Source organism: Pseudopipra pipra, chromosome 17, assembly GCF_036250125.1.
Source record: "Pseudopipra pipra isolate bDixPip1 chromosome 17, bDixPip1.hap1, whole genome shotgun sequence".
NCBI classification, from domain to species: domain Eukaryota; kingdom Metazoa; phylum Chordata; class Aves; order Passeriformes; family Pipridae; genus Pseudopipra; species Pseudopipra pipra.
In genome coordinates this window covers 12,079,238-12,094,223 of record NC_087565.1, presented here as the reverse complement: position 1 = coordinate 12,094,223, position 14,986 = coordinate 12,079,238, and the positions used below count along the sequence as shown (strand labels likewise).

Sequence of the window (14,986 nt, the reverse complement as noted above, 5' to 3'; positions counted from 1 at the left end):
ACCTTTTTTACAGGAAAAAATGAGTACCCACAAGGGGTTTTTACTGACAGATATAATTAATCACATCTTCTCTGAACATGGATAATCATTTAAGGTGGATATTTGGAATACAGGTCAGGATAATTTCCTATAACTTACGAAACAAACTGAAGCAAAGTAAGGCTTATTTTATATTTAGACTACAAACATAACAGCAAGTAAGGGCTACAAATTTGTGGGTTTTTTAAAAAAACCTTCATTCCATCATACTGTGAATAAAGCAGGACCTGCTTCAAGGGTGGAAAGTCACTGAAGTCATAAATTGAAAAGATTATTTGCTAGAATCATGAGAAAAGATGATGGAGAGTGTCTGTGTAAGAATATTTTATGATTTGGGTAACTTGTTTTAATTCTACAAGCTTTGTTATATTGGGATAGGCAAATGTGAAAACTCAACATTAATCTGGGTGTGTTGTAGCAGAATGGAACTGAACTGAACCTGCAAAGTTGGAGTTCTTTGAAAAGGTGCAGTGTATTAACTGACTCTGTACCCTAACTTGAAAAAATAACTCAGTGAGATTATAGATATGGATATACTTATGCTTAAATAAAGCAATAAAATGTTAATATTGAGCTATTGAAACAATGACAGCTCAGCTGTCAGTGGCAAAGAGATATTTCTGGTATTAAATAAAGGATGTCCATTCTGGGAAGGGAAGTGAGATGAGTCACCCTAGATTTGGGCATCTAAACTGAAACAAATGCCATTTAGTGTTAGTTTTACTCCTGGGATACTTCAAAGCCTTTTCACTGATCCCTGGTGGATTATGAGGTACAGAATTAGCAATGAACGTGTGAGCTGGTCTAGGGCTCAAATTATGAGACATGCAGGCAAGATTTTGCAAAGAGAACCTCATAATAATGAATTTAAGAGAGAAAACGCAGTTTAAACTGACAAGTTCTGGAAGTAGAGCTTAAATACTTGTTCCACATATGCAGGGATCCCAGGCACAGTGCTTGCTTTGCAGCTGAGTGCTTCCATGGGATTAGGAGGAGAACTGACAAATTCTGCCAGGCCCTGGTGCACATTTGGGACCAGTATTTTCTGCAGAGAAGTGCTGGAAGAAAAACTTGTTGTTCCTGGGAGGACACTGCAGGTGTTTCACCAGAATAAGCTGCACCCACTTGATCTGTCCCTTCCACAACATCAGATTATTGGTGATGTTCATGGTGGGGACCACAGGTGATCCCTCACTCAGGGGCAGCACCACTGTGATTATGACAAGGTTCCTGTGCAGGGAACATTGGTTGTACCTCTGCATTTGGACCATGTGTGCATGGAAACTGTGCTCATGAGCTGCTTCAAAGTATGTGGAAACAGATGTGGGACACCGAAACTGCGAAGAAAGCAGTGTGACAGGGCACAGAATTTGAAAAAGGCTTAAAAATATATATATACTGACAGTATGAGTGTCTTCCTTAACAGGTTGATAGCACTTGAAGTCACTGTGGTACAGAAAGTTCCAATGTTGAGCCCACTTTGGGACCATGAAGAGCTTTTCTAAGCTGCATTCAGTATTCTAAAGGATTACACTGATTTAGCTTTCTTGTTCAGCTTAACATTTTGGGTTGTCTGTATGTCTGATGTCTTCTGTCTTAACCTTTCTGGAGGGACTGCAAAGTGTGTAAAGCACTAATTACTCTTCCCAGGTGAGTGTTTGGACAACACTCTCAGGGACAGGGTGGGGTTGTTGGGATGTCTGGGCAGGGCCAGGAGCTGCACTGGATGGTCCTGGTGGGTCCCTTTCACTCAGAATACTCCACAATTCTCTGATAGAATAAGATTTTTCAGGAATTTGCAGTATGAACTCTACAGTCTGAAAAATAACTTGCAAATGGATTTTTCTGCAATAAATCCCACACTAGGAGTTGCCTTAATGAGCCAAATGCATCTCTCACAGCCCTTGTAAACAAGAATGTCTGGGGAAGGGATGAGAATGAGGGATCAGAAGCAGTGGGGGGTTAATTTGTGGAATTTTGTAGTTCATAAGTACTGCCTCATCCTAACAGCATTTGTTTCTTCCTTCACTTGCTTCATATTTTGTGGGGCTTAGCTCTAAATTGATGGACTAACTCTCAGCTCTCATGAAAGTTTCACAAGGGATGTTCACAGAAAAGTGCTGTGTGCTTTTTTTAATTTCTGCCCTTTTGGTTGTTGTTGGGTTTTGTCTCTTTTTTTTTTTTTTTTTTTAAATAAATAACAGAGAAAGCCAACTGCTTCTGTCCCCAAAAAAAAAACCTGGAGTGGGATAATGAGATTGATGTTCTCCTTGTGGCCATCCCCTCCTCACCTTGGGATTGCTGTAAATGCTTGATCAAATTATATCTGATTCTGTTTCCAGTGTGTGTTTAGAGCCACAGGATAATGATGAGGCTTCTCACAGCAGCACTTCTTTATCTTTTTATAGAAGTATTTTGGTTTTTATCTGGTGAGTCCGTGAGAGTTTGACATTGGATGACTTTATAAAACATTCAACTAATTGGATTTGTTAAAATAAATAAATCAGACACTAATTGGAATGTGCCCTGCCATTATTTTTGCTTACTGAATTAGATATTACGGCGTGAAGTTCTTTTTATCGTATTTGTGCACTTATTTAAACACCCCCCTGGCACACACTTCTGCAAATTCAATTAGATATTCAAAGGAGCCATTCAATTTATGCAAGGCTGGTTTACATTTAATCCAGGGGCAAGTCTCAGGAACTGATGATAGGTCTGCTCAAGATTAATTAGCATCACTCAGATGAGCAGTGGCATTGTTACCAGCCTGCAGTGGAAAGCAAGGGATGTTTTATCCTTCCTACACGAGCCATTATTTCCTTCAATATGACCCTTTTAAGCTTTTCATTTTGTGCAAAGGGGTCAGCACCACCCATGTTATCTAATGCCATCAAAGGCATCTCCATTTCCTTTTTGCCCCACTTTTGTCACTGTTTAATTTCCAGCCAAGCAGGGGAAAGGCTCCAAGATCCCAATTTGTTTTCCAAAAACCCCTTATTCCCGTTAACAATTTATGAAGACCCAGAATCCCATTTTGGTGGCTGTGTAAATGTTTCCATTTTCCTCAAGCAACTCTGTGATATGTGGCTGAGATGAAAACATGCAAACCCACCATCTAAATTCATGGAGTGGTATCTTTTTCCTTCAATTCGAGGGTTATTTTTTTTTTTTAATCTTAATGAATAGCCCTGTTCTGCCTCCAGACAGATTCCAGCAATGGATGATTTTCTGTTAGGATGGATCTGACCTTTTTTCCCATCTTTATGTTCCAGCATATTTAGGTGTAGCTTATAGTTAAGCATTAACAGAGATAAGGTGTCTTAGGAAATGTTGAATATTAAGCTCACGCTGACATCAGTGAAAGGAACACATCTGCTCCTTACTGTTCCTGCTTAAGTGAAATCTTAAAATCTCCTAGTTTTTTGAACCTGGCTGCCTTTAGGTGAAGATGTTATGTCACATCTCCCAAGTTCTGCAGAAAAGACAGAGCTAAGGCCACCTGTGATTAGGCAGAATATGAACACAGGTCACTGGGACCGAGTGGCTTTACCAGGGATTGGATATAGGGAAGAAATTTTTACAGTGAGAGTTGGGAGGCCCTGGCACAGGTTGCCCACAGAAGCTGTGGCTGCCCCTGGATCCCTGGAAGTGTCCAAGGCCAGGTTGGACGGGGCTTGGAGCAACCTGGGCTAGTGGGAGGTGTCCCTGCCCATGGCAGGGGGGTGGGAATGAGATGATCTTGAAGTCCCTTCCACCCCAAACCCTTCTGTGATCTCATTTCTATGAGAGTGACCCCAAAACCTGTGATATTCTGGATGTTGTGATGTTTTCCTTCCACTTTCTGAAGTTTCTTTCCTGTTCCACAACACAACACACACCTTAATAGTGGGAAGAGAGGAGTTGTTGACTTTTCAGCTCACAAGTCACCATGGCCCTGGGTCCCAGCTGAGTCTTTGCTTCCCTTTTAATCCTGCTCCCAGTTGACACACCAGAGCAAGAAGCAGATGGAAAGTGCCCCCCTCTTGGTCCCCAGGACCCACACAGCCAGCCTGCTTGTCTGAGCCCCTACAATTGACTCCAGCTTGTCCTCCTTGTCCTCATTGCCTGCAAATTCACCTCCAAATTCCAATTCTGCTGCTCCTAGTAAATGAATCCTCCTGCCTTATTGCTCTGTCACTCTGTGTTTGGAGGTTTCTCCACTAACCTTTCTTTTCTTTAAAATGTAGATATCTTGTTGCTACTTTTAAGGCTCTCCATGGTTTATCCTTCCCTTTTATTCAGCTGTAGTACAAGGTTAGCTTTGACTTTTACACAAGGCACTTTAAAGCTTCCTCAGGTGTTGTCTCTTATCAGTGGAAACTCCCAATTAATTTCCAGAAGTTCTGGCTGTATCCCTTTTTCAGCTCCTCTGACTTCACCTTCCTCAGCATGGATAAAACAACCTATTTAGCTGATTATGGCAAGACAATGACAATGACATTCCCTGTGAAATGAGGATTGCTACCCCACATTTTGCTGCTCTTGCTTGTTTTGTTTCAGGGACTCTGTAGCAGCTCCTGTGCAATTTTCTCTGTGTGCAGGAGACCACGTGTGCAAATGTTGGGCTCCATCAGAGAATTTGTTTACAAATCCTTCAAAGTAACAGCTCCCAGACATCCCTGATCCTGCGAGGGGGTGTGGGGATGGTTTGTGTCTGAAGTTGTGCCGACAAAGTGAGTCTCTCACAGTTAGAATGCCCCGTGTGGAGGCTGAGAGCAGAGTATTTGATATTGTCTCTCATAATAAAGGTGACTTTCAGATGCAGTGCTCACTCCCACACCAGCCAGAATTCCTGTGTTCTCTCTTAGATTTTTTTTTTTTTTTATGAGTGTGTTTGGTATTTTTATTTTGAACCTTTTCACTGAAATTAATTTTTTTTAAAAAAATTATGGGAAGCTGAAGCGTAATCCTGCTTGTTTTGACAGCTGGGGGAGCTTCACAAGTGCAGTAAATTTAAGGCAAGAACTATTAAAATATCGTAAAATCACGAAAGCTCGGAAATATTTGGTGAAACTCTAGTGAAACAGGCAAGCTGGCAAGGGTGATAAAATCAACTATAATCAGTTCTATTTATAATGAAAATATACAATATATAAAATTGTTATTTTTTTAGGATGAGCTTGACCTCTTTAAACTTCAGCAACAGAGTATTTTGGGGTGTCAGGTACTCTAGGCAACAAATCCCTCTAGTATATACTTACATAGAAATGCTTGGTTTTGTAGAAGCTTTGTAGAAGCACTTAGAAAACCAGTTGCATTTGGAGTGCACATAAAATCCTTTAACAGGCTAAGGAATTAATAAATATTGATATTTGTGTTTGTAATTTACGAGAGTTCCACGGGAGATGAGACAAGTTTGGGGTTTCTTGGGAACTAGAGCACATGGGTGCAAACTAAGGAAGGCTTTAATGTCCCCAGTGTTGGATAATCTTTATTGTGAAGGGGTCACAGGGTGTAGGAGCTGTTTGTTGTGTGTGCAGGCAGTGCAGCCTGTGGGAAGGAGTGAGGAGTCAGGAATATCTGTCCATGGAACTCTGATTGGTGTCAGGAGCAATTGGCAGCTTGGCTGGCAGAGCAAGTGCGTGTTTCCTTGAGCACTGCTCAGTCCTCCCAGCTCTGCAATGCTGGATGTGTCCAGTTGACTTTGGAGGACTCGTGTCTGCAGAGAAAAATGATCCTTGCTCCCCTGAGAGAAAACTAAAGCACTGCAGAGACACTCCTGCCATGATTCAGGTCTCTAAACTCATGGACCCAGCCTGCATTTATGGATCCAGCAGTGAAATGTGTTTGGCAGACTGGGTTGGATGGATGAGAAGAGGAATGAGCAGGAGGCAGTGTAAGGGACACCAGTGTAGGAATATCTTAGGCAATAAAGCAGCTTGATTTGACACAAGTTTCAAAGATCTGCATTGGAATACAAACTTCCATTCCACTGTCCCTGGATTTCCCTTGATTCACAAGTGTCCAGGCAGCTGCCAAAGTTATTTAAGAGAGTTAACTTCTTCCAAGTGTTTCAGGAATTGCAGTAAAGATCTCTTAGTCAGCAGTCTGGAAGGTGTGGATGCCGGTTACCATCTGCTGCTTCTTATTCTCTTGTCGTCGAGAAATTCTGTACTCAGAAATATTGACTGGGAAGGCCTTGAGGAAAACTGTGTGGTTTGTGGGTTTATGTTGTGTGTAAGAGATGGTTAAAGCCAGATTAAGATGATCAAGGCTTAAAGGCAAAAAGAAGTGAGGGGTCACCGCAGCAATAGTGATGCTGTGCTTGTTTGCCATTTGCATTCCTCCTTTTTCTTCCTTTTTTTTTTAAAATATCTTGGAGGTTTATGTAAATATTGCTGCCTATAGGTACCATGTACAGGTGTCCCTGAAAATAACAGTTTGAAATAAAGGGAGGGAGAAAAACAAGGGCTTCCAATGGATATGAAGTGTGGAAAGAAAAAAAAAATGTTTTCCGGACATCACCTTTGCTGCTGCCTGAAAAATGATGTTCAGGAAATTGGTTTTATTTATTTCTATTTCCTGTTTAAGCTTGGGTACAAAATAAGTAAATGACCTGCCATAAAGAGACAGAAATAATTAACTCAGTGATGTTTTTCTTGGTTTTAGGTGGTTGTTCATTTGATGAGCATTACAGTAACTGTGGTTATAGCGTCGCCTTGGGAACCAATGGATTTACCTGGGAGCAGATCAATACCTGGGAAAAGCCAACAATGGATCCTGCTGTCCCAACTGGTGAGTGAGATGTCCCAGCAGCAGCAGGGAGATGCAGTTCTTGGAGAGAATCAGCTGTTATTCCTTTATGGGTGTGTGCTGGGTCTGGGTACCCTCAACAGGGCAGCAGGATTTTATTCAGTGATGAAAAGATGGCTTTTGTGTTCAAAGTAATCCGACAGCTGAGATGACTTTTTACAATATTTGCTATTTGATATCATTCCTGAATTGTTTTCCATTCCTTATTCCTCTTTTATTTCTCATTTAACAGAGAGGAAATGTTTTGGATTTAATACTCCAAGGTTCCTTCAACTTTTTAGGTGTTTCAGGATCACTGAGCTGTTTTATGTGGGGAGGTGCATGTTGGAGAGGCCAGGAAAAGTGAAGCTTTGAAATGTCTGGAAGTATTGGACCTTCCAGTTACCATTTAGCTCTTAACTGATTGCTTTAAATTCTAATTCTGAGAAAGACAAGAAAATGTCTAGAGAATAAGTTGTTGTAGCTTGTGCTTCATTGGGCTGGGATTTCAGACAGGGGAATTTTCATATGCAAGAAAAGCATTTCCAGCAGAGAGTTATCAGAATTCATAATTTGCTAATATATATTAAGAATATCATGTCTTCCATGTGATATTTGAAATATTCTTTGAAGAGCTGATGATAATTTCCAGGTTTTGTTACTCATTGGGAGTTACCATTATGTTGTACATGGGAATGAATTCTCCAGCTTTAACAAAAGTGCTCTGGAACGCTTTGTTCACATTGAGAAAGAATTTGGTTTAAGAAAACACACTAAAGTTTTCTCAAAAGCTTAGTTTGTCTCTGTTGGTTGCCACCTAAAATAGCAGCCCAAGCCTTTTTGAGGCCCCCAGTGCCAAACAGACCTCACCAGCCAGTTAAGGCTTTGATTTCACTCCTAAAAAAGAAATATTTGTTCCGGTTGGTGCATTCCACAGCGAGAGCATGAGCTACATGGCAGAGCTGGAATATAATGTTGCTCCAGAGGTATTCTTATGCCTGTAATTATTGGGATAAGAGACTTGTAATTGCTGGCTGCCTGGCAAGGACACAGTGCTGAGCTGATGTGACAATAGCTCCCTGGAAGCACTGACAGACAGCCCAGTCTCCAGCCCTGGGTGCTGCTTGGCAGGAAAAAACAAGCACACAAGGGACACCGGCCGAGCTGGGCTTTCTCCAGCACTGAAAGGTTGTTTAAGTTCTGTGGTTTTTAAATTATTTTATTACTGGAACTTATCCAGAACAGGAGGCTTCAAAGTGTGTGACACCTGGTACCACTTGATCTGGCTGTGGCATTCCCAAAGGAGTTCATTAGGAAAGTTGCAGGTTTTAGTCTTGTCTGTGAGGATTTCTTTTGTGATTCTGGATGTTGTGTTTTTAAGGATGGCGGTTTTATCTCTGTGGTTCCTCAACTTCCACCCCGTTGTGTCCTGTTCCTTGTCCCTGCTAAAGACCAAACTACAGGTCTGGGAATTAACTGATTCCAGAGTGATCTGAAGGAATAGGAACATAGACAGTTTTGATGCAATTGGGAATCTGGAATAAATGGGAAGGTCTATATGGCTTGGTCTGGATGAGTTCAATATTTGGTCACTCTAAATGTTAAGATAAACCCTTCCTTTCCTCCATGTGAAGGTGTATTGTCATCTGAAGTGCACTGGAACTATGGAGAGATCAACAGACTCATAGAGGTTGCAATCTAAACAACGATAGACAAAAACCAGACTGGAATGACATGATGGAAAAAAAACCCCAAACAACAAGCCAACCTCAAAAAAACAACCCAGATACACACAAGAAAAAAAAATCCAACATAAAGCTAACCCCAAAACACTAACATGTAATTTTTTTTAACACGACTTTCAGAATTATTTCTCCAAAACTAAATAAATAGATGGTTTTGTGTTTCCCCCCTGTCCATGATATCTGACGTCACTAATAAATATCTAAAGATGTTAGAGCAGCTGCAATTTTAATAAAGGTTAGACATCAAATAAAAAAGCCAGAAAGCTCTACTGAAGGAAGATGCAAAGGTAAAACAGCCATCAAATTGGAATGTGCTGATAAGGAGATGTTATCTAAAGATACTTTAAGGAGCGGGAGGGGAAGTGAGTCGGTTCCTCCTGTTACTGATTGATGTCTCAGGACTATTCACAGAGAACAAAAGGCAAAATCAGTAGGTGTGAAAAGATTGGCCGTGGCAATGGGTACAGAAGGGTCTGGTAACAAAAAAACATGTTTTCAGGAGCTGTCCAAATGCTGCCAACCTCGAAGTAAATTATAGTGGTCAATTAGACTCCCTGAAGCTTGTGGAGACGTTCAGAGCTATTATTGAGAGTGTTGCTGGACAGACCCCTAATGCACATTGTTTGTGTTGGTTACTCTTTGAAAACCTGTTTGCTGAGAATAAAAGTTGTTTACTTTGAAATTCATCCAGGGGCAAAGCCAGGTGAATAAACTGATGAACAGCACGTTCTGCTCTTACAGGCAGGGAAATCTTTAAAGCCAGAGGGCTGGAAGATGTGATGATGGACTTTCCATGGCATTTAATTTCTCCACAGCAGCTGGGAGCAGCAGGGTTTGAGGTGATATCAAAGAAGGGTTCATGGAACAAGCCTTGGTGGGCAGCCATAGGCAGGGAAGCTCCCTGGCACTGAGAGGGGTGGCAGGAGTGCCAACAGGGTTCTGAGGAAAACTGGGAGGAGCTGTTGGCTCCGTGGAGGACAGGGAGGACCTGCAGAGAGACCTCAGCAAGTGAGAGCACTGGGCAACCCCCAGCCATGGGAAACTCAACCAGGGGAAGTGCTGGATTCCACCCCTGGGATGGGGTGACCCCAGATGTACAGACAGATTGGGAATGAGATGGTGGAAAACACGGCTAGGAAAGGGCCCTGAGGGTCCTGGTCCATGGCCAGTTGGCCACGAGCCAGCAGTGCCCTGGCAGCCAGGAGGGACACTCCTGTCCTGGGGGCATCAGGGAGGGCATTGTCCCGCTCTGCTCTGCCCTGGGGTGGCTCTCCTGCAATATTGGGGCAGTTTGGTCTCTGCAGGAGAAGAAGAAGGTAGATATCAAGCTCTTAGTACCCAAAGGAGGGCAGTGAAGATGGGGAAGGGCCTTGAGGGAAGCTGTGTGAGGACACTGAGGGCACTTGGTGTGTTCAGCTGGAGGAGACTGAAGGGAGACCTCACTGCAGTTCCACCTTCCTGGGCAGGGGCAGAGGAGGGGCAGGGACTGAGCTCTGCTCTCTGTGACCAGGGACAGCACCCAGGGAATGGCTGGAGCTGTTCAGGACAGGGTCAGGTTGGATATTACAAAGAGGTTCTTCCCCCACAGGGTGGTTGGGCACTGACCAGGCTCCCCAGGGCAGTGGGCACAGCCCCAAGAGCTCCAGGAGGGTTTGGATGATGCTGTGACTCTTGGGGATGGTCCTGTGCAGGGCTGAGGGTTGGGCTCAGTGATCCCTGTGGGTCCCTTCCAGCTCAGCACATTCCGTGGTTCTGTGGGGACACAGACAGTCGTGTAGATATTCTTTGTTGGGATGGTATTTTAAATACTGCCTTATTTTTGTAGCTGGAAATAGATTAAAATACTACCTCGTGGAAATGGTAAAACCAAAAGAATGAGCAGGCATTAAGCTGGTTCAGTGATACTAAGTCAGTCTGCTGGGAGACATCAAAAAGCAAAGCCAGCCCCTACCCTGGTCAGCTCTTCCCTCTGGAAAAACATTTTGGCTTTCCAAAGTACCAGGAGATCCCTTTAAATTCAACCAAGCCACAGAACTGTGTCCTCCTGAATACTAATGATGCCATCTAGCACTTTTTACTGTGCTTTTCATCACTGGATCTCTGAGTGCTCTTCAAAGGAGGTCAGTGCTGTGAGTGAGAGCCCGAGTCCCCAGAGCTGTGTGATTCTCTGCTGACACGCTGCTGCAAAGGTCTCTGCCCAGGGATGTCTTTCTAGTCTTTATTTTTTTAATTGAAATGTCAAAAAAAAAAAAAAAGAGGCAATTAAACTGCTCCATTAGCAATGTAGAAGTTTGTAGGCAATTTGTTTTACTCCCTTGCCAGCAAATAAACTGTTTCCCATGAATTCTATGATTAATTCCTTAGGGCTGGAAACGCTGTTAATTGAGGGATTAAGAACCAGATGTTTGTTGTTCTGAATAAATGTTTCAAAACGTGAAAGACAGGAATTGTAGGTATCCAACCCCCAGACTTCGGTGGGACTCTGGTTCCACCTCCTTGCACAATAGCAGCAGTGATTGTAACAAAATATTCTTTAACAGATGGGTGTTTACTTAAGCCTGAATACCCTCAGTGATGAGTATTCTACAGCTTTGGGCTGCTTGTTCCACTCTTTGAATTATAAACGTTCTCAGTCCTTCATTTTCCTTTCTATGGCTTCATCTCATCATTTTTTTCTCCCATTTTTGGCCAGGGAGAACCATCAGTTGTTGCTCTCTTAGAACCTCCCTTATGTAGTTCTGTGCAGTTAAATCTTTATTTTGCAGGACTAAATGTGACCCAGTCCTTTTAGCCTTTCTTCATTCAGCATCCTGTTTCCTTCCCTATGCCTTCAATCATTACTTTATCTTTTTTTGGAGTATTTACCTGAAATTGTGTTCCAAGGGCAAGGCACAAGACTAATTCTGTTCTAGAAGTTCAAAGCACAGCAAGTGCATTTCTCCTGCACACCTTTATTTTCATCTTGCCATTCTCATTCCCCTTTTCCTGTAAATGTTCAGTCTTTACGTGCTGCTGTTAGATGGTGTGAGATGGATGTGGCCCTTTGGTTTGTGTGGGATCACAGAAATTATTTCCTTGGTGGTAAAACTCTTCCCTGGGAGGGTGGGGAGGCCCTGGCACAGGTTGCCCAGAGGAGCTGTGGCTGCCCCATCCCTGCAAGTGTCCAAGGCCAGGTTGGACGGGGCTTGGAGCAACCTGGGCTGGTGGAAGGTGTCCCTGCCCATGGCAGGGGGTGGAATGAGGTGATTTTAAGGTCCTTTCCAACCCAAACCATTCTGTGATTCTGTAAAAGCAGGACTTGAGCTCTTCTGTGGGTTTTTTGGGGAGGCAGATTCTGGGTTGGTACAAGGAAATGTGTTGTGTGTAAACCAGCCAGGCCAAAGCACTGGTCTTATTTTGCATGTTACCACAGCATTCCCAAGAACCTGGACCTGGCTGCTCTTGCATCAGTTGCAAGAATAATATTAATAATGAAAGTGTTTAACATTAAATGTTCAACGTATTGTACCATCATTTGCTAATTAACTGCAATGGAGATTTAGCTGGGGCTGACTAGGCTGAAGCAATTACTTTAATTGTATTAAATATAATTCTATCTGGATACAAAGGCATTGTGTCTCGTGCATTTGCACAGCTGCATTTTTTGCTGTTAGACTTATTGTTAATCCCAAATTTACTTTTGTGAAGTTTCCCAGTTCCAAGTGAGGAGGTAAACAATCAGCACAGAGGCTGAAGGTCTGGCCCCATCTGCCTGATGGGTCCCTTCCTTTCATGTATGGAAATTGGCACTGCATGTGCTGCTTTTCCTTCAGAGAAATACACAATATTTCTTACAATAGAATTGTGTGTGTGTGTATATGTAGATCTCCATATCACTTCTGTTTCTTGCTGAATTGCTCTCTAAGTAGACACTGTCTAGAAAACAGAAGTGTAGCTATTAAGAATTTAGGGATAAGCAAAATGTTTGGAACAAGTTAAGGTGTTCAGGATGCCAACGCTTGTATTGTTATTTAGCAAGTGCAAAGTGCCTTGCTTTGCATCCTTATTCCAGAAATTTTCTGCAAAGAGCAACCAAATCTGTTATTGATGAAAGGTGGTTTTGTGATAGAAATTGATACATTTTTGTCATTCATAGAATCAGTAAAATTGGAAAAGAACTCAAAGATCGAGTCCAGTCATTAACCCAGCCCTGCCAAGCCCACCACTAACCCATGTCCCCACGTGCCACATCCACACAACTTTCAAACACTTCCAGGGATGATGATTCCACTCTACCCTGGGCAACCTGTTCCAATGCCAGACCACCCTTCCAGTGAAGAAATTTTTCCTAATATCCAGTGTAACCCCTCACCTGCCTGGTGGATGTTTTGAGATGACAGTTGGCAGGTTCCAGGCACAGCTGTGTCCCAAGTGCTGCCTTGTGGGGTCTGCATCCCATATCCCAGTGAAGTGAACTCAGCCCAGGAGCTTTCAGTGTGTGCTCCTCATCACTCCCCTTGAAGGAATCACTTCCTTCCACCTCACTGAGAAATTTGGAGCAGTTATTTTCTTTCCTCTTGCAGCAGAGATAAGGGATGGGGGCTCTTCCCACATCTAAGCTGATGTGTTCCTTTGTCCCAGTAACTGGAGGAATCTCTGAGCTTCTCACTGGAAGAACAGAAGGATCATCATCATTAGTGGTGCTCATTTAGCAGGCAAACATCCCGGGCAGGATGTATCTGTGAACTCCAGATGGCTAAATCCTACTTGGGCTCCACTGAACTGAGGGAAGTTTTATGTGAGTCTAATGGGCCAAATGCTTTGCTGTGTCACCTTCCCCTTTTTGTGAGTGGCACCGTGGAGTTACAGCAGGAATGACTGATTATCCAGCAGCTTTCCTTCAGGAAGGTAATAACTGTCCATCAGTGCCCACGCTGGATGGGCAGGATCCTTTCCTTCTCTTCTGGAGCTGTGGAGTTAGTGTTGACCCCTGCAAAGGCCAGAGACCCTCTGTGCATGGGACAGACACTTGGCTTTGTTCCTGCTGCTGGGTGAGTGCCAACAGGAGTTAGACTCAACATTTGTAAATCTGGAAGGCGATGCCATAAAATTACCATTTCCCCGTGTCTGAGTGTATTAATTCTCGCTCGCAAGAAAATACACAAAGAAACTTGTTAAAGGAATACATTAAAATTCATCTGTGTATATGATGAATCACCATCCAATTTTGTCTGAGAGGGAGAAAGAGTTTTGGCTCAGCTGTCTGTATTTTTTTTTTTTTTCACTCCAAAAAATATTTTATGCAGGGGAAATTACTAAGAATGAGTCAAATATGTTTCTCTCCACTCTTTTCACTTCCATACAAGTAAATAGATTAGTCTGGGGCTTGTTAATGAGCTCCAAGTCACTTCTCAGATGTGAAGGTCTAAACAGAAAGGGCTCTCTGGAAAGTTTCCCCGATGTGTTTTTATTCTGCTATTTACTCTGCAGCTTCATGTCTGTGTTCCAGGATTCTTTCTTCGAGCTGTAAATAATTCTTCTCCATTTCCAGAATTTCATCCCTATTTTATGCTAACCTGAGTTTTTTGGGGGAGGTTGATTGCTTAGTTGTTGGATTTCTTTTAGTGGATGTACGTGCCAATGTTTAGATTTCCAGGAAAGTGTGCTGGTTTGACCTATTTATGAATATAGCTTCGGGAGGAATGTAACCTTGCAAGCAACTAGAGGGAACTTTTTCTGCACTACAGCTTTGAATTGCTCTGTTTTGCTGTATCCAGACCCTAAGCCATTCCTATAAATCATTCTGTAAAGCCCAGCACAAGGTTTAACTGTCCCTCAGAGAATGTGTTGTCACCCAGATTTTTTGCCTGTCTCATGTCAGGTCTGGGCTGTCAGTAACTAAATCCTACCTACACATGTGGACAATTTTACTTTTTTAGCCAGGGAAAGTCATCAGTGAAGACCATGAGCAGTTGCATCTTTTTCACAGAATTGATTTCAGGAAGGTAACAACTTAATTTTAGGAGCAGTTCTTACCAAATACTTACTCTGTTGTGTTTCTGTGTTCTAACACCAAGTAAAGCCTTTCTTTTGGGATTGGATGCACTAGTTTTGGGTGGAAGAGAAACAGTGAGGGACTGTTTGACCTGAGCACATGGAAAATTGCAGACCTGTAAATTAAGTATCTCACACTTAGCTAACTACTTAGCTTTTATTCCGTGACTGAAGATGCAAGAGTTGATTTAATTAAGAACATTTCCCTCTCTGGAGGCCTTGTGCTGAAAGGAAATTACATCTCAGGTTTTAATACTGTGTCATTCACACTGTAAAGGTGAGAGAGAATTTCTCCTCGTGTGCTGACTGTGAGAAGTCATCAGGAGCATCCTTCCACTTGGGTGTAGGTGGTGTTTGGGTCCTGAAATCGAGCTTAGCAAGGAGGTGCAGCCTTT

General features: G+C 42.7%; 1 protein-coding gene across 8 annotated transcripts in view; it reads left to right on the top strand.

Moving 5' to 3' along the window:
* Positions 1-14,986, top strand: part of PTPRT (protein tyrosine phosphatase receptor type T) — a 467,492-nt gene that overhangs the window by 122,795 nt on the left and 329,711 nt on the right. For all 8 annotated transcript variants that reach the window (XM_064674278.1, XM_064674284.1, XM_064674277.1 and 5 more), the window contains exon 2: positions 6,691-6,816. In XM_064674278.1, the coding sequence (XP_064530348.1) occupies positions 6,691-6,816 (126 nt within the window). The remainder of the gene's footprint in view (positions 1-6,690; positions 6,817-14,986) is intronic.